General features: G+C 40.4%; 1 protein-coding gene across 3 annotated transcripts in view; it reads right to left on the bottom strand.

Moving 5' to 3' along the window:
* Positions 1–24,094, bottom strand: part of anks1b (ankyrin repeat and sterile alpha motif domain containing 1B) — a 276,601-nt gene that overhangs the window by 2,321 nt on the left and 250,186 nt on the right. For 2 of the 3 annotated variants that reach the window (XM_066667270.1, XM_066667272.1), the window contains 8 exons: positions 16,878–16,985; positions 13,901–14,089; positions 12,389–12,514; positions 9,391–9,462; positions 8,629–8,715; positions 8,354–8,491; positions 7,331–7,498; positions 1,103–1,194 (listed from right to left, as the gene is read on the bottom strand). In XM_066667270.1, coding sequence (XP_066523367.1) covers positions 1,103–1,194; positions 7,331–7,498; positions 8,354–8,491; positions 8,629–8,715; positions 9,391–9,462; positions 12,389–12,514; positions 13,901–14,089; positions 16,878–16,985 — 980 coding nt within the window. The remainder of the gene's footprint in view (positions 1–1,102; positions 1,195–7,330; positions 7,499–8,353; positions 8,492–8,628; positions 8,716–9,390; positions 9,463–12,388; positions 12,515–13,900; positions 14,090–16,877; positions 16,986–24,094) is intronic. The other variant, XM_066667271.1, reaches the window with a different exon arrangement.

Below are 24,094 nucleotides of genomic sequence, written 5' to 3'. Positions count from 1 at the left end.
AAAAAAAAAAAAAAAGCCTCTCAGATGCCCCCTTCACCATCAGTCCAACACGGACCACTCTGCAGGTCAAAGTGCCTGCCTCAGGGCCACCAAACCAAAAACAGGAACAGTAATTAGAGATAAAAGAGCTCGCAAATGCTTCAGTGTAAAATAAGCTTCCTTTTAAAAGCAAAGTTTTGACACGGCTTGCTCATTGCTGGGAGAGCGGATATGAACGCAAACACCCTGACGTAAAACACGGACCTCCAGCACGGTTTTAGAAAAAAAGCCACACCCCAGGCTGCCCCTTACAGGCCATTTTGGATATGTTTGCAAAAGAAAAATTGTCCAAAATAAAGGAACTGAAATATCAATTTTTTTTCCCCCAGGCAAACTTTTTTTTTTTCTTTTTTCTTTTAAATCAAAATTTTGCTACATAGCACACAAGCAAAATGTCCTCAGGTGGCATCTGTTCACTGTACCTATGCTGGCTGTAACAAAAGTTCTCTCCATTTTTTCGTCCTGCCCTCAAAAAACCTCTGCTGCTAACTGCACCTTGCTGTCTGCTGATGAACAAAAAAAAGCCCCTCTACTCCCAACTAAAATGCTGTAGTGACACGCTAGTAGCAGCATTACGGATTTAAAGTTCTCATTCAAGCAGTCGAGAGGATGTAGGGGAGTGTGTGCTTGTGTATGTAGTGGTTCGGTTTGGGGTTTTGGTCGGCTACTCCCTGTGAAGGAGCGAGAAGAGCAGTAACGGGGTGGAACGGTGGGAGAAAAAAATTGGGAATAAAAACAAAAACAATACTGTTTTTACTGTTGGAGGATAATGAGAGCGGAGTGAAGGAGAGAGTGACACGCAGTGTGTCGGCCTGAGGGCAGAGTGTGACCCTCCCTTTATAGAGCTGCATTTGGAGAGAGAGAGAGAGTGTGTGTGTGAAAGAGAGACAGCAGCAGCGACATCATGCAGAGGCCACGGTATACGGCTGGACCGTGCGGAGGGACGCGGGGCGGGTCACTGGGCCCGTGGCTCCGTGGGGGGCCTCTAGAGGGCGTTCTCTGAAAGGCACACACACAGGAAGTGGACAGTGTGGGTGTATATTAGAAAATAGTGGTCTCATACTTGGTGTTGACGCCTCTCTTGGCCTCCTGACCCGGCTCCACTATCCAGGGGACATTGCCGTGGCCCTTCTGGTCCATCGAGGGCTGCTCCATCTGGGGGGGAGGGAGAGAGAGAGCAGGTCAGAAAGAGTGGGGGGAGAGAAAAGTGGGAGAAAAAGGTTAGATGGGGTAGTGAAGAAAAGGAGTTGAGTGTCGAGAGAAAACTGCAAGGTGATTTTAATAGCCACAACAACACTGGCGTACACAGCAACAAGCAGAGTGAAACCTTATTCAGACAGGATTCATTTTATATGGGAGATGGGCTAATGTAATTTTACCACAGGAATTCAGTAATTTTTATGGTGGATTCAAACTGGATAAGAAATCTTATCTGAAAAAAGAAAAAAACAGGTGGGAGTGGCTACTCGATTCAAGCACCGTCGTCACACATTAGATCATACTTTCTACTGTTCTGAGAACATCCTTCCCACCAAATATATCCATCCCTCAACAACCTCATCTTCTAGTCCTTCGTAGAAGATAAAGGGTCAGAAGATAGCAATAAAATAGACTCAGTCATTCACACAGATATTAGTGCTGCTGCTCTTGCCCTGACTGAGCCAACATGGCAGTATCGCTGATGGTTTCAAAACGGGAAACATTTCATGCAGATTACAAATTACAACACAAGTGAGAGACACACTATACCCTGGTGGATATTTCAATAAAGTAAAAGAAGCATATATGCTCCCAACTGGACCATAAGCAGGAGATATGCCCTTTATGAGGGCAGAGATAAGGCAATTACAGCGATGATAAATTGTTTAGAAATGTATAGTGTTTTGCACATTTGATTCAGCATGTACAGCTTTGCAACGCTGAAGCAAATAACCAAAAGCTAAGATTGTAAAATGCACCAGAGGAAAAGAGATTTATCATGAAAACACATAAAAACATTCAAAATTGTGGGTCCGAGCATGCGCGGAGCTGCTGTAGGATAGGTATCTACTGGGAACACCTGTTTAGCACTTGCAGACCGTATATAGCCCCGGGCAACATTCAGCTGTACCTTATGGCATTTATGCTTGTAGATCTTTCATTTGTTCAGATTAAAAGGTGATCTTACAATTAATATTTTGGTGAATTAAACCACTGGTTTAGGTCATCTTGAGGATTGCAAGTGTGGGGCATCATACAACACTCCAGTTTAGCCAAAGGCTTGAATGACTCGTCTGATTTGTGCCATATATTACATCACTAAACGCTTACTGCAGAACATCCATTTATATGAAAACCAGTGAAAACTGCTTTACCACGGGATTTGACGGAACACCCCCTAAATGTCAGTTTGCCCGGGATTAATATAACCTGGGGTTATTTCTACTGTGCGATTTACAGTAGATAAAAGTCTCTGGAATCTTTCGCACTCTGACAAAAATGGCTGAAATGGTCTGTTCAGATGGGATTAAAACTACTGGGATAATCCTGTAATAATTACATTATCCTAGTTGCACAGGTAAAACTAATTCAGTCTGAAAAGTCTTTAAAACCCCCTATGCTTTTTATACAAATTTCTGTATAGACAAAATTTGTTTTTTTTATATGTAATTTGTTTAAATATATTTCACTACAATACCCAGCATGTACTGCATGAGTACACCATGCAAACACAGAGTCTTTTAGATATTAACCAGTTCTGATTGATAGCAACTGTAGGTTTATAAATGCATCCATACTGTTAGCTTGCAGTTCCTGCATAGCTTGCACCTCAGTTGGAGAATGGCTGAGGAGTGCAGTTATACACTAGAGAATGTGATGAGAAGGTAAAATGTCTTAATGTTCACTGAATTCTGCAAGAAGTTGTTAGTCACTATAGGAAATAGACGACACAGGAAAAAAACATTTTAAAACACTCATTACAAACTGGAACACTACCACAGAGATTTGAATGTCAAATAACCGCAATACAACATGGCAATTCAGCCTTCGGTGTAAAACGACTGCTTGCCATTCCATGCCTTCTACAGACTTAAACAGCAGGAAAAAGTATCAAATTACATGTACAGTTTACCCTGTTTAGGCAATCCACATTCTGAAGTGAAATGATTGCAATGAGCTGATTAGACAGGTTTTCACACTGCAATTTGATATTGAGCATTTCCTATCTGGCTCCTTTCAGGATTAGATATTGAGCCAGCAGAACTACAATGTCATGTCCCAGTAAATCCACTTCAGAGTGCATGAAGTCCTTCAGAATGTACACCCACCTTCAAAATACACTGTATGGACACCTACAGGAGATTTTATGACATCCCATTATAAAGTCATAGGCATTAATATGGCTCTTCTGCAAAGACTCTCTACAAGATTTTGGAGGTTGGGGATTTTGCCCATTCATTCAGGAGAGCTTTTGTGTGGTCAGACATTGGCATTGTCCATCTATGTTCAGTGGTGTTGAGATTGGTGAGGTCAGGTAAAGTTCTTCCTCACCAACTTAGCCTACCATGCTTTTATAAACCTTGCTTTGTGCACTGAGGCACAGTCATGCTGGTACAGAAAAGGACCTCTCCCAAACTCTTCTCACACAGATTGGAAGCATACATTGGACCAAAATGTCTTATACTGATGCATTAAGCCCTTCATTCACTGGACAAGCCTTGGACAAACCCTGAAATACAACCTAGCATCCCCCTCTTCCACCAACTTCACAGCTGCCAAAACACAGCCAGGCAGGTAACTCAACAAGAACACATTTACACTGCTTCAGAGTCCTGTGGTGGTGTTCTTTATATTACTCAGTACAAGCCTTGGCATTGTGCTTTGTGATGTAATGCTTGAATGCAGCTGCTCAGCCATGGAAACCCATGTCATAAAGTTCCCAACACACAGTTTTGTGCTGATGTTTAAGGCAGAGGAGTTTTGAAACTGTTAATGAGTTAAGGCTGAAGTATGCTTCTGCGTTGACTCGACGCAAAGCTTACACTGTAGGCAGCGCTAGAGCCCTACACACCGTTATGAGCATGTACTTGTGTGTTGGTGTCTGCTAGGGCTGAATTTCAAACTAATTCCTCTACACTATGTAGTGTACAATGTAGTAGTATTTTAGTATTCTAAAGCATTATAGTCAGTAGGGCATTGCTTGGGACAGAACAGCTTACATGAGGTGCCAAAAAAGAAACAAATACAAAGCCGTCCCGTTTTTCCCAAGTGGTCTTACTTCTCGTTGTGAGTTGTCTTTTTTTCCCAGAGACATTTTTTTTTCTTCTTCCTTTGTTCAACATTTTTAATTCATGACATTCAAATGTCGGAGGAAACTTCCTGCCATGAATTTGCTTCAGGCTGCAGCCTCTCTAGTGTGGAAGAGTTCATGTTTCTGTACTTCTTCGGTTCGACTTAATTATGTCTGTCCGATTTCTGAGCAATCACAGTCATTGTGGTCTGTGTTGATGCATAGCTAGATGTGCGTGTGTGGCTACGCCATAGGGTTCACATCGATACTTTACCTACAGCATAAGTTTGATACAGAAGTTGGGCTTCAGGATGTTGGTGAGTCTAGCTCAATGTGCGCCTGAGCGCTCTCTGTATCTTTACATGGCCTGCCACGTCGTTGGCTGCATTGCTTTGGTTCCTAAACATTTCCACAGCTAATTTTGGGGGAAAAGAAATTTTACAAACCTCATATCACCCTCAAATACAGTGGGCTCTTTAGAACGACCAATTCTTTTCACAGTTTAATTTTTGTTCATGGTCAATTTAAACCAAGTGAAGAAATTCTGTAGAAAGCACAGAACTTCATATCAGGTTTGTGTATGCAAGCAGGAGAGAATTTGTTTTCAACTTAATCTGATGCTTTTATAGTTTCATATAAGCATGGTACCTGATATTCATTCCCGGCATAGAGCTCCACACTTGGCTCAAGACTGAGCTTCTCAACAGGAAACACACACGCACAGTAATCTACGCCTTCTGTCACCTACATCTTCTGTCTTTTATCAGGTTCTTCCATATGGAGGCACATGAATATTAAATATTATAATCTTCATGCTGCCTGACTACCTCTAAATAAATCTCTCTCGCACATAGCTGTCCAATCAAAAACATGTATCTCCATTTTTGTTCATTTTTAGATACTACATCATTTGAACACAGCAGCTGTCTTTCAACACTGTGTAAAAATTTCACAATGAATGGATCAATAGAAATGCTTCAAAATAAAATCTTTTTACATTGATGTCCATTAAAATGTATTATGTGTTTTCCTTTTCCTGTAAAGTGGCTATTTTTGAGATACATGTTTTTGATAGAACAGCGATGAGATATAAACACATATATACACACACAAGTAATTCTGGAGAATTTCTATTGGTTCATTCATCATGAAAAGAATCTCTCAGGCCAGTGGGGTCACATCCACAGCATGCTGATTCAGCTGTTTTTGCAGACGGACACTACGCATCATGGTCACACACAAACTCAAAGCAAATATGGCACGAGAGGAGTGGAGAAAGCAAAAAGTAAAGGAAATGCGAGGAGACCTGGTATTTAACTTTTTGAGGATGGAGGAAAAGGTGTCGGGAGGAAGGAGTGTGGAGAGGAGGCTGGTGCGGGGTGTATATTTGCCCCGGGGACCGGTGACTAGAGGGGAACATGACCTAAGGATGGAAGCCAGAGGTTACAGAGGTCAGAGTGTGGCACCACTCTCACACAGACAAACACAAGCACACAGAGACAAAGGAATGAACAGGAGAGCGAGGGAGGAAGAAAAACAGCAAATTCTAAATGGATGAGGGTATTAGTAAATCACTCATTTGGACAAGGAGTATGCCACAACATAACATTCACTTTCTGTTATGCTCAGGAAAATCAATAAAACCTATTAGTATGGCTGTTCTGCATGCTGCACTTCTTGTGCAAAGACACACGTGCACAAACACAAACACAGCCATGGGGAAGCAGTTAATGGTCAATGTAATATTGCTAAGTCAGCAGAGCTCTAAATGTATAATAATTTATCTTAACATACCTATACACTCCTGTTCACACTCAAGCACCATGTATGGTAATAGCTACTGGAGGAGAAAAGGTTGTAAGAATAACTCCAACATTTGTCGTCTAAGATTATCTCACATCAGGTTTAAGTCTAGGGCATAAAAGCCAAACTTCCTTCCCCACCTGTAACACATAACCAAGCCATTCCTCAATGTGGTATTAGGAGAGAAGACTTGAAATGCGAAAGATTTAATCTGCTACATGTGTTAGTGGTGACGCGCTCCTCTTACAAAAAGAAGTGTAGTCATTCACTTGCAAAATCCATAGACCATACCTTTCCTAGTGGCAGAAGAGATTGCCCCAGTCACTTGAGTGGGACTGTGTTCACTACCAAAGATGGGCTTCCATGCAGCGGTTAAATTTTGTTGTGCTGCGCTCTTACAATTTCAAGTTTACTGTATGTTGCTTGCTATAATCACTCAACCACAGCTCTCAGACTGCGGAAATGTATTCTTTGGAATTTTAATATCCGTGTCCCAGTACAGGCAGCAAGGCAGAACTGTGACACCATCTAGGGTCCCTCAAGAGGGCAGTGGAGCTATAAATATTGTTTATCCTCAAATCAACATCCATCTGCAACTACAATGTGTGTTATCATTCACTAGCCTGCATTAGTAACGTGCTGGGCTCTTGCTGCAGGGCTGCTGTTCATTAGCGTAAAGTGCTAGTGTGTCATGGAAAGGGCAAAGGGTCACTTGACTTGGGGCATAGGAGAGCTGGACCAGGTAGATAGAGCAAACAGCACCTCATCTATCACCCTCAGATTTAAACCACTGACCATAAAGGATACTCCTCACAGCCCACACACCTCTTGTGCCAGCACTTTACTCCAGAGATGGAGAGATGCAAACCAATGCAAACAAACCTACTCAAGCAACAGGGAATGTGTGAAAATCATGATGAGAGCACTCCATACCACTGCACTTACTCAATAAGACATTTAATCTTTTAATGTTTCTGGATCATGTGTCCATCAAGAACAGGCCAAAAGCAAGCGATTAGAGAGGAAGCCTTTGGGGAGAAGTGGATTTAGATGCATTAGGCACAAAGCTGCACTCATGAGCCACAGGGCCAGCACACACAGATGGGGAGGATAGTTAACCGTAGGAAAGGTGAGGAGAACACGGAGGAGAAATGAGACAGAGACAGTGAGTGTGTGTGTGTGCTTGTGTCAGTCTGTCCATCTCTGGCCAGCACTCACAGATTTGCGGATGTTGGAGCGAGGTTTCGGGATGGGTTTGGAGGGTTTGCTGTCGAAGCTCTCGGGCAGTGTGGAGGAGCCATGGCCACCCTTCCTGGCCTGCAGGGCCAGCTGATAGGCCACTTCAAACGCCTGGCCCAGCGTTAGGATGATCTCATAAGCCAAATTCTGCCCACAGTGCACACAGGAAAAAAAAAAGGAAAACAAGTGAGAATTTAAAAACAGTTAAAGAATATAATTAAAAATATTAATACAGGTTATATGGGTATTTTGACACTATACATGTGTTTCACAGGTTTCAGACAATGGATGATTTTTTTCCCCATCACAGGACAAGACTACATACAAAATTCACAAAAGATGTCATTCAAACCACAATTAAATATATGTGCTCTTTAATATATTCATATATCTAGCTATTGGTGCCTTTCCACTACATGGTACCTACTCAACTCTACTAGTTTTTTGTTACCTGGTCGTCATCGGCTTTGGAAACTAGACTAATGGTGGAGCTAATGTTAAGTGTGATTTACTTATTGTGCATTCATGTGTTGTTGTTTTTTGGATGGAACACAGCTCTGCGCCCCATTTCAGACTGACCAGTAGAGTTTTATTGTTGTTGCACTTTCCAGCTCTCGCTGTGTTTGTTCCATCTTCCACCAATCCAAGGAACGTTTGAACCTTTTCAAAACACCACAGTGTAACTTTACGAGCTGCTGTTGCGAGTCGGATAAAAATAAATATGATCTCTACTGTGGCATGGAGGTTTTACAAATGGCAAGTTGGTGTTGGATGTCTGCAATTTTGTTGCGACTAAGAAGTCTCTCTGGCTAATCAGTGCTCTGCAATGTGTACACGTCATGTTTAGGCCACACTCGGCTCGCTTGGAACCAGGAGTGAGTTGGAATTTAAAGTACCTTGCTTATTGGAAAAGCAAAAGAGTCATGTAGGAACCGTGTAGTGGAAAAGTCATAAGTCTACTTAAATCATATGATGCTACCAAGCTGAGTGTGTTATACTAACCACATCAAAGGCTGTAAACACATGGCAGTAGTGGTGGCTGGACTTCAAGTCTTTGGTGATGTAAGCAAATGTGGAAAGGTCTTCAGGATCCTGTGCTGCACATGAGATGTTCCTGATCTCATGCTCTGCTATAATGTTCTAAAAAGACATACAGATAAAGCAAATTATCCAAACCACTGGCTTTTATTTTATATTCAGCAGAGGCTGATATAAAACGTTTTCAGATATTTTGTAATATTTTTAGAAGGAAGTTACTTGAGTTGAAAGGACCTTACCTTATTTGTGGCATCTATGAACTTTACTCCTTTGTAAGAGACCGAGAGGATGATAGTAGGTACTTTCTTCATTTGTTCTGTAGACTTCTTACAAAGCAGATGAGAAGAGATCATTGTAGAGCCAAAAAAAAACAAAAAAAACAATTTCCTTTGCAAAATCCACCAGAAGTCTATGAACTTTCATGGATAAACGTTTCTCCCTTGGTGAATTACATGAACCACAGATGTTGCTCTGTATATGTCTTCTAAAAATGAGAATTCTACCCAAAATATTTCATGACTATGCGAATCTGATTGTGAATAGTAATGTCCTGATTTAACTTCGGCATCACCCTTTACCTCTGCCTAGCCTTTCTGACAGTAATATATTCAAGGCTTTATTATTCATTCCTTTCTCCTCGGTTAGCATTTATCTTTGCCTCAGCATGTCTACACTGGACCTGTCAAATTCTGCAGCTTAAAAAAAGAGGAATAAACGGAGAGAGGGAAAGAGAGAGTGATAAAAACAGATGGAATTTTACATGAATATAAAAACCGTGATGCAGAGAAATGTCATGGAACTCCTGACACAGAGAGAATGCAGAGTATGCATGAAGAAAGGAGTTTGAGAACGAGAGTGAGGGTGAATATGAGAGTATGTGGACCATAGTCCCCTCCTAATGCACCCCAAAAAACTATAAGTATGAGCTAAATTTTGGCTTCTTTAAAATGTATTGTTGTTAAGTCTAATAAGTAAAACTCTATTAGGGGCTTTAGTCTTACCCTCATTTTTGCACAGGCATCTTGTGTGGATTCAGTTCCTCTCAGTTCTTTCACCAGCATAGAGCCCAAATACTGCAAACAACAACACACACACACACAGAGATTAATGCATACATTTATTTTCCTGTTAAAAACGTTACATTTATTTTAAATCAACATTACTAGAGGAGATATTACAAACATATACATGCATTGTTACAGGGCAGTTATATCGCTGTCATTAAGATGTTTAGTCAAAGGTTTTCAAAATATTTATAATCAAAAACTTTACTCCAGTCTTAGGCCGGGTCTTGGGCATAATACACATCTTAATGACAGTGATATAACTGCCCTGTAACAATGCATAGTTGCACAACTAGTATTTTATTTTTATACCTGTTCTATAAAACTCATTTTACATACTCTTGTCTTTATGTAATAGCTTTTATAGTAGGTGGGCATTTTTTCAGCATGTGTACAAATATCATTCATCCACTCTTTTTTTTTATCTTTTATACTTTATTCTATATTCCAATTAGAGTTTCATATTTGTTAGTCAATGTCCCTCTCTGGCCTGTTTTGTATGTCACAGGTCATACGTGTATGCACTCTCCCCCATGCTTTGTGTTGGTGTTTATGAGGAGATTTTACACACTTTTGGACATGAAGTGTAAACCGCACTGAGAGTGGAAAAGTGCATGTGAAAAACAAGGGGCGTATTCAGTATGCTAATTTATTTATTTATTTATCTTTACACTTATATAGCGCCTTTCTAGACACCCAAGGACGCTTTACAATCCACACTGCTCAGAACGCTCAATCCACACACACACTGGTGAGAAGCGGCAGCCAAACGCGCAGAGCGTACTCTCGACCAGGAACGACCGTCCACCTGGAGGACTGCGTTGGGCACTAGGGTTTAACCCAGGATAGAGCGCCAATCCATATCTGGGCACACATACAGACATTCATTCACACACCAGGACAGTTATTAGAGAAGCCAATTCACCTACCCTCCATGTTTTTGGACTGTGGGAGGAAACCGGAGCCCCCGGAGGAAACCCACGCAGACACGGGGAGAACATGGATGGGACTTGAACCCAAGATCCCAGCGCTGGGAGGCGAACGTGCTAACCACCAATCCACCGTGCCGCCTAATCTGAAGGTGTGTGTGTTTGAGAACAAGGTTAAACTAGGACAACACTGTAGGGTTAGTGATTTAATAAAGACAGTGTTTATGGAAATATTCGAGCACTCTAGTGGAGTGTGTGAAACATTATCTCTCTCTCTCCCTCTCTCTCTCTGGGAACAGCAGCTGTCAGGCTGAGGGGCTTTGTGCTGCTGAGATCGATAGACGGACCCTGATGAGATTAAAATGCTGTTTGCAGAGACACTGTAGGCTACTGCCAGTGTCGGGTGTGTCTTCCCTCCCGGATGCTGTCCTGACATACAAACACACACACACAAACATGCCCATCTACATCCATGTTTTCCGGGCTCAGGGCTTGAACTGCCCTTTCGTGTGCTTGTTAATGCCGCTTTCATAAATCCTCAGATAATTATGATAAAGACATGGAGAAAGTGCTCTGAAATATTCATCTTTCAAGCCCCAACTTTGATCTCTTCATCTGCTTGCCCCCTTTTTCCCCCTCCTTCATCTCTTTATCCAGACATCTGTCTTCTGTGTCCACCAATCAGATGTCATCTTGTCCCAGGGCCCATCGAGTTTACACCAGTACAGCAAGGCCATAATCTACAGTTCCCACATCGCCTCTCATGCAGGCAAACTATACCAATCAGATTTACGCTGCTGTTGCTAGGTAACAGAGCAGCTTTATGTAACCTCCAGCTAAAATTACTCCAGGATGGAGAGAAGCTGAAAAACAGGCCGCCAATTTAATTGAAGAGAGAAATACTGTTATTCAGCACTGAAGAAATACAGGCTCTCTCTCTCTCTGTTTATGCTTAATAGGCAGTAAGTCTAAGCCACAACAGTATAGTTATACAATATAGTTATAATATATTTATAAATATGTCTTTGGAGATGTTATACATGCACATACACACATATTGTAGGAAGGATATATATAAATATATATATATATATATATATATATATATATATATATATTTATATATATATTTATATATATATATATATATATATATATATATATACATATATATATATATATATATATATATACACACACACACAGACTTAAAATGTTTTTTAGTGTTTTGTCCATATTAAAAAGACCTGCATGACTTAGTTAAACCTTCCCGTTTTGTATGTTATACATGCGTTTAAAAAAAAAAGGATTGATGGATTATTAATCACTTTAGAAGCACTCTGTAAAGAAGCTGAGTAGACCTATAAAAAAATGTGATAAACAAATTATTTATCTCCAGATTACTAAGCTTTTTAAGGGGGTGATATCAGAATTTAGTAGCCATGTTTGAGTGTTACTGTTGCTTTGACAATGAAGATGTATGCAGGACAAATATGTAGAGGTAGAGAAAGCTGTACAAATTGTATAAGATAGAGAATCTGATATTTTCAGGGAATAATATCAATCTTTGCTAACATGAACTATGTTGATTTGCTAAAGAACATGAGTATTCGGTCAATTACACTGGTTTTTGAAGGTTTTTGCACAGAAAGCTAGTTATATTACCCACCAAACAAAAGACAATAAACACATCAATTGGAATAAGGTAAATTTTTCTGTTACGTTTTTCACTCTGCTGTTGGCACTTCACATTGTACATCACATCAAAGGCACACGGCGCACGAAACAGATGTCTTAGGAGACAATGGCTGATTGCAATAGTAGCAATAGCAGTTATGAAAATGTTCAAAACAAAGGCACTGCTCTGCAATTATTTGTTCCTCAGTGGGAATGTAAATTTGAAATTCATAAAAACAAAAGAACTTCTGAGTCTGTCTGTGCTCATCTCATCTAAAAACAAGGACAAACACTGCTCCCCCTCCCAGAACACACACATACACACTTACATAGGCCTCGTAGTCACATGACTGGAATATGAGCTTCTCTGGATGGTGCTGCCAGTACTGTACAGGAGTGGAGGATGTCGCTTCATTGGGAGGCCGCAACGTGATTGGCTCACACCATTCCCCCTGCTGAAACACAGGAGATTACAGCTATTAGAACATAAACACATCATTGTACAATACAGTAGTTATATTAATTCTATATTAAGCATCCAGGGCTTTTTTCCAAATGATCAATTCTCTCAGTATTTCATTTGTCTACTTTTTTGTCCTCACCTCACTTGTCTCCAACCTTAAGATTAACCAGTTACAGAGATGTCTTCCAATGAAAGCTGTTCCGAATACAGTCACTGATGTTATGTTCCATTAATGATACACTCGTCCACAGAATCAACCAACCACACACACCTCAACTGCCTCAAAGTGCAGTGAATAGAAATAAGACAGGATGAGGACAGTCAGTCCAAAAATCATTTGGATTATTTGGTCTTTAGAGTAGAACACACAGCCAAATTTATGGGATTAAACTTAATGTGTGGATAAAAAACTAAAATCATATCTTCAACAATGTTTAGTAAAAAGGCTATAAATAAATATTAACCAAACATATCACTAAAACATAGCATTAAAATGGGCATTATGGGTGGGAAAAAAAATTTAGGTGGACTTAAGTAAAACGCTAAAAAAATGAGCTCAACATGTCCAGATGTTAGTTTTCCCACTTCATATTGCTGAAATATTCATTTGCTATTTAGGCCTGTTGGTGCTTTTTTATGCATACATATATATGAAAACTATTTTGGCTCCTGGGACGCAGCACTGCTCTTGATAACCAGCAGAGCTGGAGTGACTGATAAAGAGACAAGCAGAGGTGTTATTTATCCGTAGTCCTTATGCTTTAGAGTGCTGTGTGTCATTCCATTCACATTAAGTAATCACACACACACACACACAGAGTTACAGCACACACGGATGGACACAATTAAGAGCGATGCAAACAGGAGTGAGTGCTACCAGTGATAAGCGCTGCATGAAAGATCAAAAGGTTGCTGAACATGAGCACATTCACACACATGCATTCACAAACTCACAGATGTTGTCTAAACAGGAGCTAGTGTGAATAGTCTAGTGATAAGACTTCTATCAGCATAATAAAAGATCAAAGACACACACACACACACACACACACGCACGCACACTTAGAAATGCCACCTGCCACGGAGGTAACATGAAGAAAGGAAACCCACATTTGTCATTTTGTGGCATGCTGGGTAGATGTCAGATCATATCCATATAAAAAGCTTGTTTTACCACAGGGTTTTATACAGCCCTTACATTTTTTTAACCAGTGATCTGTGTCAGCCACAGAAACACTGGGATCTAATTCGATCTGCCCTGACATAAGAGTTTCACATACTGTCAGAGGACATAAACATCAGACTGCATTGTGGCTACTGCCTCTCACATAGAGCCACATTCACAGCCAGTGCACTTGAGTGAAGTGCACTCACTCACCATACTGACTTGGGCCATCTGCCTCTCCAGTTTGGAGCGCGGGACGTCTTCAAAATAGTTGTCATTGCGTCTGCGCCTGGCGTCCGCCTGCATGATGAGGTGCTGGACGTCAAGAGAGCCGGCGTTGGGGTAGGCCGTCTGACTCAGGGACGGGGACAGCTGAGGAGGAGTGTGATTTCCACTGGGCTCCTGTAAGGGAGCGGGATACAGCAAAAACACGGCACATAGTTGGGGACTTTATCATCAATGACATTGTCATAGGCTTAATAACTTCTGTGAAATAAAAGTGTGTGATTGTAAAGGCTGAACATTTTTATATTGCAAGAGCTGCAATTTTATTATAGCCTACATCATCAACAGAGTTGTCTTTAAGAGTTGTAAAAATGCAACCCACACAGAGCTAAACTGCCTACACATGAGGAGGCGACATAACAAGAACAGATTTTATTTCTCCCTTATAACAAAGCAAGCTCTCACGCTGGTTAGGCCTCCAGGAGCTGAACTGAAGGCTCAAGTTCTTAGATTAACCACCAACATGGAAAGTAAAAGAGACATTAAAGAATCACATTCAGACTTTCAATGAAGGATAGCAATTTCACAGTAGGTACACATGAAATTGTATGACAATTTAATATGATTATAGTGGCCAAAAATATTACGGTTATCAGTATTATCACTAATTGTAAAATGTGCTGATACACAATATAAAATCACTTTGTTTTTCTTTTCTTTATATAAAGCTGTAAAAATCTTAGTTTAATATGTAAAACAAAATGTATGAAATGCAGTTTAGTTGATTTTTGTGAAAATATTTGCTGTATAGAAAAAACTGGGATCCCTTTTTAAGAGGCATATTTATTAAAACATTTAATGTGGAACTTACCAAGGTCCAAGAATGTTGCTACGCTCTATTTAAGGTAGAAAATATCTCAGAACATCCTCATAATTTAGGGTGGGGTTGGGGGACAGCACTTAAAGATAATTAAAGCCCCATTGAATGTGGAATGGGTGGCAAGTTTGTAATTCTGAGTAGAATGTGTTATTTTTTGCATGAGACATCTTGCCTGTCATTAAAAATTAAGCAAAATGACTAAACCCACACATTTCTACAGTCACACGTGGTGTTTACAAGTGGATCAGCATCAGTTAGCACATTAGCTTACTACTCAATCTTCATGAGCTCCGGTGTGGTGCCCAACCCCACCACCGCATCCTGATTTCACCTCCCATGGTTTTGAAGATGTTTGGGGAGTGAAATCCAAATGAAGAGGTGAGAATAGGCACTGTGGCTGTGACTCCATCTTGTTTCCAGATGCAAAATTATCCCATTTTACATGTGGCGCAGCACTACGGCCACTGGGAGAGTGTTCAGTATTTTAAACACTTTTTAAACTTTTATTCTGTTGTGATATTTGGCATAAATGGTGACCTAGCTCTAGTAGTCATGGTTTTACTGTACACTGATCTTACAGCGTTAACCCATTACTCCCCACATACTCAAACAAATAAAATATGTTTTATAAGTGTGAATTCAGGGCAAGTAGCTTTTGCTCATGCTAATCATTTGTTTACTAGCTTCCGGAACTCATTTGCAACATTAACTTTGTTATTGTAGTTAATTTCCAAAAAAATGTCTAAAGGTGGGGTAAAGGGAAACGTGTGAAATTTGATTTTTTGCCAAAGTGAGTCTCTCTTTTTAATTCCAGGATTCGGGTTTGAGTGCCAACCATGCAAAGTGCCTACTTTTGGCTGAGGGTCTTTGACAACAGCATTTTTGGGGGAGGATGACAGAATCCCTTTATTTTCTGGCTGCCAAGCACTGCACTAGTCAGATGGTGCGTCTGTATGTTGGAGTATTAAGAGTCAAACTCTTATTATTTCACTGAGTCCCAGCCAGTGCTTAGAAAAGCAGTAGCAGCAGGAAAGGCTTGGAAAAAGGCACCTGGCAGCAGGGCACATCCCCACTGGGAACAGGCTGTGAGAAAAATGACCAGAAGATAGAACAAAATCTTGCTTAAATAAATAAAAAGTTATACTGTCCGTCCGACTGGCATGTGTCAGAGAGAAGGAGAGGTTTGCTGCAGAGCATTCTGCTGTCTCTGGGACATCAGAAAAAAAAGCCACATGATCCAGACTTAGTCTCACGGAAACTAGAGTACTTTTAGACTCCAGAGCTACAACCATCATCTCCATTGCCATGACAGGAGTACAACGAGCACTGAATTCATAATGAGATCATGAGAGAGAGAGAGAGAGAGAGATTTTCCTGGAAATTTCCTTTCTTCCCCTTCATGAGGGAAAGATGTACAGTGTGTGAAGGATTACATGTCCTGGGCCTCCATTATACTGGAGATGTAATTAATGTGAAAGTGAAGGAACGGTCTAGCACATTTTATATAGAGCAGAGTATTAAATAGGAGAGGAGGCATCCCTAAGGACAGCTGCATAGATGATACAAGAGAGAGAGAGAGAGAGATATTGCCTGTATGTGCTTCAGCCTTGCATTTGTCAGTCGGTTCATGTTGCCAAGGCTGTATCCCACTGTGTTCATTGGTATGGGAAAAAAATAAAAAAAACAGCCAGGATGCTTTTATCAGTTACCAATGTTTCAGGACAGTTGCAGGCAAACAGACTTGAGATGCAAAACATAGTATAAGAAAAAACTTGACAGTTTGATTTATTCAGAATAAAAGCACCATGTTTCTGTGAGAAATTACTCAGAAATAAATCCAATTGCACTGTTTGATTCAGATCCAGGCCTGTGCTGTATCTAAATCTAATGAACATATTAAATTCTTATAGTTAAATATCTGGACTACAAATGATATCAATAGTATCTTCCAGCACTGGAAGACACATAATCCTCATAGCACTTTGCACAAAAAAATCCAGATTATTATCATTTTCAAAATAATTGCAAATGCTGCTATTTTTCTGCATGTAGTCTACAGGTATGTGTGTGTTGTATAATGCTCACCCTCAGAGAAATTGCTCGTGGAGGTTTCTGTGGAGGGTCTTCGTGTAGCCGGTCTCCAAGTGATGCCAGAATTCTTTTTCTGTGTCCAATCAAGTTGATCTTAAGAACCTGAGGAAACAGAGAAGAGAGAGGGAGAGTTAGAAAGAAGGAAAAAAAAACTAGAAGAGGATGGAACTTGGTTCTCAGCGCTACATACTACACACGTATTCCACAAACGTCCTTACAGTAATTTGCACCAGTTAAGTAATCATTTAGGTGTGTCTTAAGGCCTGAGCAGACGGACCAAATACTCTGCAACAATTTACATGCTGACGGTAGAGGGACTGTGGAAGAGCTGATATTTTATCATTTGCAATGGAGCTAACATGGAAAATGCTGCTGCCATGTTACATTAAATGTTCCATCCACAATTTGAAAAACCTTTCAGAAAATGACACAAATGAACTAGTGTGAGCTCCCAAACACAGGTTTGGCCCAACAGTCAAATGTTTGTTTGGTCAGCTCTGGTCTTTGCACATTCCTGGCCATCAGTAGTGTGCCAGGGCTCTAGTACAGTCTGCTCCCCCAGGGAAGGGTGGAAACAAGCATGTTGCATTTTTAATATAGCACAGTATTAAATGAAAGAGGGATGACAAATTGAGCTAAATACAGTTACCATTGCACCGTATACTGGCATAAAAAATGAACATGTATCTTTGACTCTGAGGGGGTAGCTGTGGCCTACTGCCTTGGGACTGGGAGGTGAAGGGAGTGAAGTAAGAGTGTTGTATTCTCCCTAAACATCCACAGCTAAAGTGCACTTTAATGGCCACTGGGGATGACTGCCCACTGCTCAGTGTGTGTGAGCTCATTGCCCCTAATGCACTAGTATGTGTGTGTATGTTCAATTATGTTTTAAAATTTCCACTGTACATTAACTAAATCATTTCTCTCTCTCTATCTGCATAGTGGTTGATGAACTTTTCAAAGCGATGGACTTTCACCAGTACACTCATTAACCCAGTTTAAATGCCCAACTAGAGCAGAGCGTCTGCACAGGCAGCTCAAATTCAGCTGCAGTCTGGGTATCTGAGACACTGGCCCTGCCTGGGGAGTTATGGCTTGTCCAGCATTTCTACCCCTATGGACTGCACTGAAGTATATGCATATTGATATGCCCTGCATGCTCATCTCTACTTCAGGACCTGGGAAATACCAGTTTAGCCTTGCAAAACCCCAGTTTTCTGTTAGGAATTAAACCATATCCTTTGCTAAAAACAAACAAATAGTTAAATGACTGCAAATCATCACTGAAAAAAAATTTATAAAATAAAAATGTTACAGAAGAAAGACAAAAATACCTTTAACTCCTTAACTGTCATTGGAATTCAATGTAAAAACATGTTATTCCAAGTAATTCTAGAGCATTTCAATTAGTTGGTTTATCAAGACATTTACACACAATGTGAAGGACAGCTGCTTTGTTCAAATTATGTCATAAATTAAAAATCGACAAAAAAAAAAAGATGTTTTTAATTAGACAACGACGATACATAAAATCCAAACAAGGGGCTCTACCAACTTGTGACCTTATTCCCCCTCTCTCCCTTTGACACATAACAACCATATGTAAGAATAACAACTCCTATGCAAATGTTAGCACATCCGTGGTCAAATAACTTGGTTTGTGCCTGAAATTGGCACCAAGCATTAAGTGTTAAACTGCTGTAGGAGACAAGCAGGCAAAAACAGAAAAGAGAAGGAGGCAGAGAGGAGAGGAAAGAACAGACTGTACATCCTGCTGGAGCACAGCACAGCACACAAAACCAGCCTTTAGAAAAGTACACTCCAACAGACTATTGCGACCAACCGCTCGGCTACTGTGCTCAGCTTTCCATATTTTGCTCAAGTATGTAAATATCACTGGGCTTTAATTACTGTAGATTAATAATCCACTGATACATTGTGTTAATACAATGGATTAATTTTGAGAATGAGAAAGACAAAGATGGCGTCCACACTGAACAAATACAGAGCTGATTTGTTTTAATTTAATTTAATTTAACTTTAAGTTGCACTCATTGCATTGACTGTTGTTCTGTTTAAAGCAAGATTTCACATTTTATCATCTCTGTAGAAAAGCATGGAATGACACAAGCCTAAGGTCATCATGCTTTATGCCAAGGCTTAAAAAGCCTCTCTGCCCCCTAAAATTGGCCTGAGGAACACATCTTAATAGTGCATCATATATTAATCATCATTTAAATGTATTCATTTATAGTACTATCTGTATGTGTACATTGTAGTGATATGACTTTCGTACTTCACTATACAGAGGGTGAGGAGCTATTTCAATTTCAGCCAGAGACAGACACATTGGTTGAAGTCAGTGTTTCCAAAAAGCTCAGTTTTCCTCATCCACCTTGGAGTGCGCTTTCAGTGAAAACGGGATCTATGTCTAAAACAGGGTCTCTGTCAGCCCTATGGCCATTCAGACTTAAGTGGATATCTTCCTTTGTACCTGAGTGAGGAGCTGGGTTATGACCATGCTCATACATTTCAATAACAGTGTACTGACCGTTCCTGAAAACTGTGATTCCTGCACAGTACAGAGAAACAGCAAAGAGCACACACTGAGAAATGCAACTGGATTGTGACTTTGTAGAAATCAACACCTCAGGGTTTACTAACAAAGGCAGGGGACTATGCAGCCACGCTGAATATAAACAGAACTGTGAACGACTTCTATGAACCGTATCAGAAACATCATGATTTGAATGAGAGACAGATTAATCTGATTATATTAGAGAGTTTATAATGAGGCCTATGGGCTTATTTTAAGCATTTTAGTGAAGCTACGTCTCTATGTACTCTGATGCTTTATTTATATATACTTGACCTTTATCTAACCAGACTAGCCAATTAAAACCTTGTTCTTAATCACAGTGGCAGGCTGACATCTTGGCTGGACTTCCATCCAGATGGAGGCAGTCACTTCCTTTTCCTCTCTATTGCAGAGTGGAGGAAATGTGTGTGTGTGTGTTTTTTTTTTCCAGAGTAATTGCAGTCGTTTTGGAGCTCAGCTGATACTTTAATCCCATTAGATTAGAGAGAGTGAAGAGGAACAGAGCTGATTAGAGGATTAGCCTCAGTGGACAGCAGGAGTGACCGGAAACATCGCCTTTCCGGACAAATACACCCACGCTGAAGCAATGCTGACATGAGCATAGGAGTTTCACACACAAATACACACACACATTCATAAACTGCACATGAGAGGAAGGACACATTCAGCACATATGGGTACAGGAATAGTCTGGATAGAAATGCAATAAATCTAAGGGTCCTTGTTCTCTTTTCTAAATACACTGCAGTCATTATGGTTTTTTTCCCCCTGATCTTTCTTCATAATTGACTTTACTGTCAATTCCACTGTCTAGCTAGGTCTCCCCCATCACAGTGCAACCAATCTGAGAGGGTAAAGGCTACAAGACATCCAGCCAGTGCTTCTTTTCATACTGTTGCTAACATAATGGTATTGTAGATCAAAACATTTGGAGGCGAATAGCTACTGACCAGGTCTTTCAGTCTGTAGATACCTGCATTAGTTTGCATCAAATTGACAGAGATTTTCAAATTACCTACCCAAAGAGAGCAAGGGATAAATGTGCTTTCTTGCACACCTGGCCTCAGATGGCTAAGGCATGACCAGTTAGCAAACTCATAAATCTTCTGATGATATGGCCAACATTTACAAACAGGGCAATTCAAATGGTTGAGTAATCTTACACTACTGCTTGTGAAGTGGCCAAGGTTTTGTCCTGATTTGAATTAAATGTAAATTACCAAGATGAGCCAAGTTTGTTCCCTTAGTTAAAGTGTTAAGTATTAAAAAAAAGAAAAAAGAACAATAATTGTAAGGCTTTAAATTGCTGCCATTTTCACTTTTGTTTTAAAATACTAAATATAATAGTAGATATAGATATCACAAGTTAGTAAAGCAGGACTCCCATAAGCAAGTCTAATGTTGTTATAATTGGGGCACGGTGGCGCAGCAGGTAGTGTCGCAGTCACACAGCTCCCGCTCCGGGTGATTGTCTGTGAGGAGTTGGTGTGTTCTCCCCATGTCCGCGTGGGTATCCTCCGGGTGCTCCGGTTTTCGCCCACAGTCCAAAAACACACGTTGGTAGGTGGATTGGCGATTCAAACGTGTCCGTAGGTGTGAGTGTGTGAGTGAATGTGTGTGTGTGAGTGTTGCCCTGTGAAGGACTGGTGCCCCCTCCAGGGTGTATTCCCGCCTTGCGCCCAGTGATTCCAGGTAGGCTCTGGACCCACCGTGACCCTGAGTTGGATAAGCGGTTACAGATAATGGATGGATGGATGTTGTTATAATCAACTTGATGTGGTTTGAGGCAAGTGTGTTTTGATTAAGGTTTACGGTTTAGATGCTACCTGATGGATATAAGCTCCCATTACTAGTTAGATACCTTGGCCTTGAGGTTGTAGAGCAAAATTCAAGCCACAAGAATAAAGCCACTAGCAGGTGCAGTGAATAACTATCTTATGTCAGTAGTGCCTGTCAAAGGGTGAGATTATTAGGCAGCAAATGAATGGTCATTTCCTGCAGTTAAGGTGCTGAAAGCTGGCAAGTGTGTCAGGATTTTTTCTACTATGACAAGGGACAAACTGTGATGGTCATGATTATCTTGGAGATAATGTCTTTTGCCATTTTCCCTGTAGGCACTGGTTAATACATACCAAAAGTGGTTAAAGCAAAGCAACCAGTGAACTACCCAAAGCTCAGTGATGCATACGAAGAGTGAAGGGTGCCTGGTACGATCCCACAAAAGAGCTACTGTAGCACAAACTGCTGAAGAATTAATGCTGGCTAATAAAAACAGTTATGAAACAAACAGTGTATTACCACTGGGCTGGATGCTTATGCTCACCCCCTTTTTTTGCTCATGTACCCATTAACCCACTGCCAGTTTATCTTCAACTGGTTTATCTGCTTATGTTGGACTCTGAAGATATTTTTTCCTGTATAAAATGAGAAAATAAAATGTATTTTGATGTATCCACAATGTATTTATAACTTACAGTAATTCATGAGCATAGCCTGAGCTCCTAACTTTAGCAGTTTACTGAACCTGGCCTATGAAATAATAATTCATTTGTTCATTTGTCATCCATTTCTCATTCAAAAGCATATTTTGGATGGTTTTAAGTATAATATGTAAATAAAGACAAATGATCATTTCCCTCTTTTTAAAAAACAATATAAATTGCAGTCAAGATTACATATTAGTACTTTATTATTATTATTATTATTATTATTATTATTATTTATTAACATTACTAACTGAGATTAGTTTCTGGTCTCTTCCTGGCCCTATTATGCCTTTTACATAGAGGACAGCATTCTCCCCTGGTGGTGGATCTCTGATTATTTTCTTCATTTGTCACTGGTTTTAGTCTTGTGGATGATCTGTGTAAATCTTTTTTTTTTTTTTTTTTTTTTTTTGTATAAATGTTGTATTCAAAGGGTCTACTGAGGCCAGACTAATACTCTATAGTCACATCATTCACGGGATCATATGCCGGAAGCCCAAGAAGACAAAAGCAGTGGAACACAGTAAGCAACAGCACAGATGATAAGCTGTGTGCTAATTGAGGCCTGGGAGGCAGAGAGGCCTGGCTGATCACACAGGGGCTGATGGGAGGGACATGAAAGCTGCCTTGTTTCTGCTCATTGCACCATTGGAGCTTTGTATTTTTAATGACCTCACAAACACAAAGTCCTTCTAGCTTTCTCCCATCACTTCTCTCCTCTCTTTGTCTCTGTCCCATACCTCATTTCTTCATAACCCAAACATTATCCCACGGTTACCTAACACTCACCCCCATTTTCAGCATTGTCACTCCTATTTTCCCACCACTTCCCCACCCTTCACTCCAACTACCTCTCTGGGTTATTTAAGAGGGAACATAAGCATGAGTATTCTGATTGGCTAATGACAGGGGAAGACTTAAGATACACACTTACATCACACAAAGTCTCGTCTACAAGATTTTATGGGCGATAACACTTCAAATTCCATTCATAACTCTAAACCTAACCTTAAAATGTTTTCACCTTCAAATTATTTACATTAAATTAAGCGATCATAATTTATTCTTCTGGAGTGATTTTGTGAGCTGTGTTCACATTAGGCTGATGCGATAGGACTACACAAATGGCAAATTGCTGACAAGTAAAATGATTATGATGCTTCAAATTAGTGCAAGGTGATGAAACAATATCGATTTGATTGCTGATTAATTTTTGCTCCCGGTTAGCAGAACACGCCGCATGCTATCAGGTGCGTATTCTTATGCTATTACGGTAAATGAACATAGGAGACGGCATGAACATGAGAACGTAAACAAGACTATAATAGGTTTAGTTCATGTGCTTGTGTGTATGTATTAAATATATATTAAATATTTTATAGTCTCCTGTTCCCTCCTGTGAGAACACAATCACAGAAACGTATCCTCACGTGCAGGGAGAACGCAAGGGCAAGAGTTTGGCGCACCCTCTTGACAAGGTGGATTTTTCTTCACTCAAAATGCTCACAAATTTTGAATGGGATCCGATGCCTTAAATCAGGCTGCATCTCTTAACTGAACACGGCTAATAAATTAAACCCTCCCAAGTGCAGAACTGTTCCTGCCTTGCACTCATAACGCTTTTCTAGCAAACGAACTCTGGTTCTTAAACTAGGTCCGTTACTGATTCTTGGAACCTTGGCTCTTTCCAGTGAACTGTCCCACGTTTCTAGAAGTTTCGAGGGGAATCAAGAATATGTCATCAGCAGGGGGCGAAGCTGTGGCTGAATACAGTGCCAGAGATAAACAGTCAGTGTCATGATAGGGTCATTTTTTATTTTTTGTTTACCATGGAGTCAGATCAGAGAGATATAATACTGTCTAAATGTTACCAAGTTCCGAGGCATCCTGCTAAGCTTGTGAACGGAGAAATTGACCCCGTCCAGCTCCACTGGGCGATAATGCTGTATTTGAAGTTCTAAGGTCTTTCTTGAATAACTGAACCTCGACACGCCCATAGACGATGGTGGTTCATCTTTCGCGGATTCACTACTTCGCAGGTTTTTTCAAGGGGACTTATGGCCGCTCTATCGCGGATATTGAGGGAAAATCTAGGAAAACCGTGAAAGATGACTAGCCAAAAGTAT

Source organism: Hoplias malabaricus, chromosome 4 (genome assembly GCF_029633855.1).
Source record: "Hoplias malabaricus isolate fHopMal1 chromosome 4, fHopMal1.hap1, whole genome shotgun sequence".
In the NCBI taxonomy this organism is placed as follows: domain Eukaryota; kingdom Metazoa; phylum Chordata; class Actinopteri; order Characiformes; family Erythrinidae; genus Hoplias; species Hoplias malabaricus.
The sequence above is the reverse complement of the archived record's forward strand: the minus strand, read 5'-3'. Positions and strand labels throughout refer to the sequence as shown.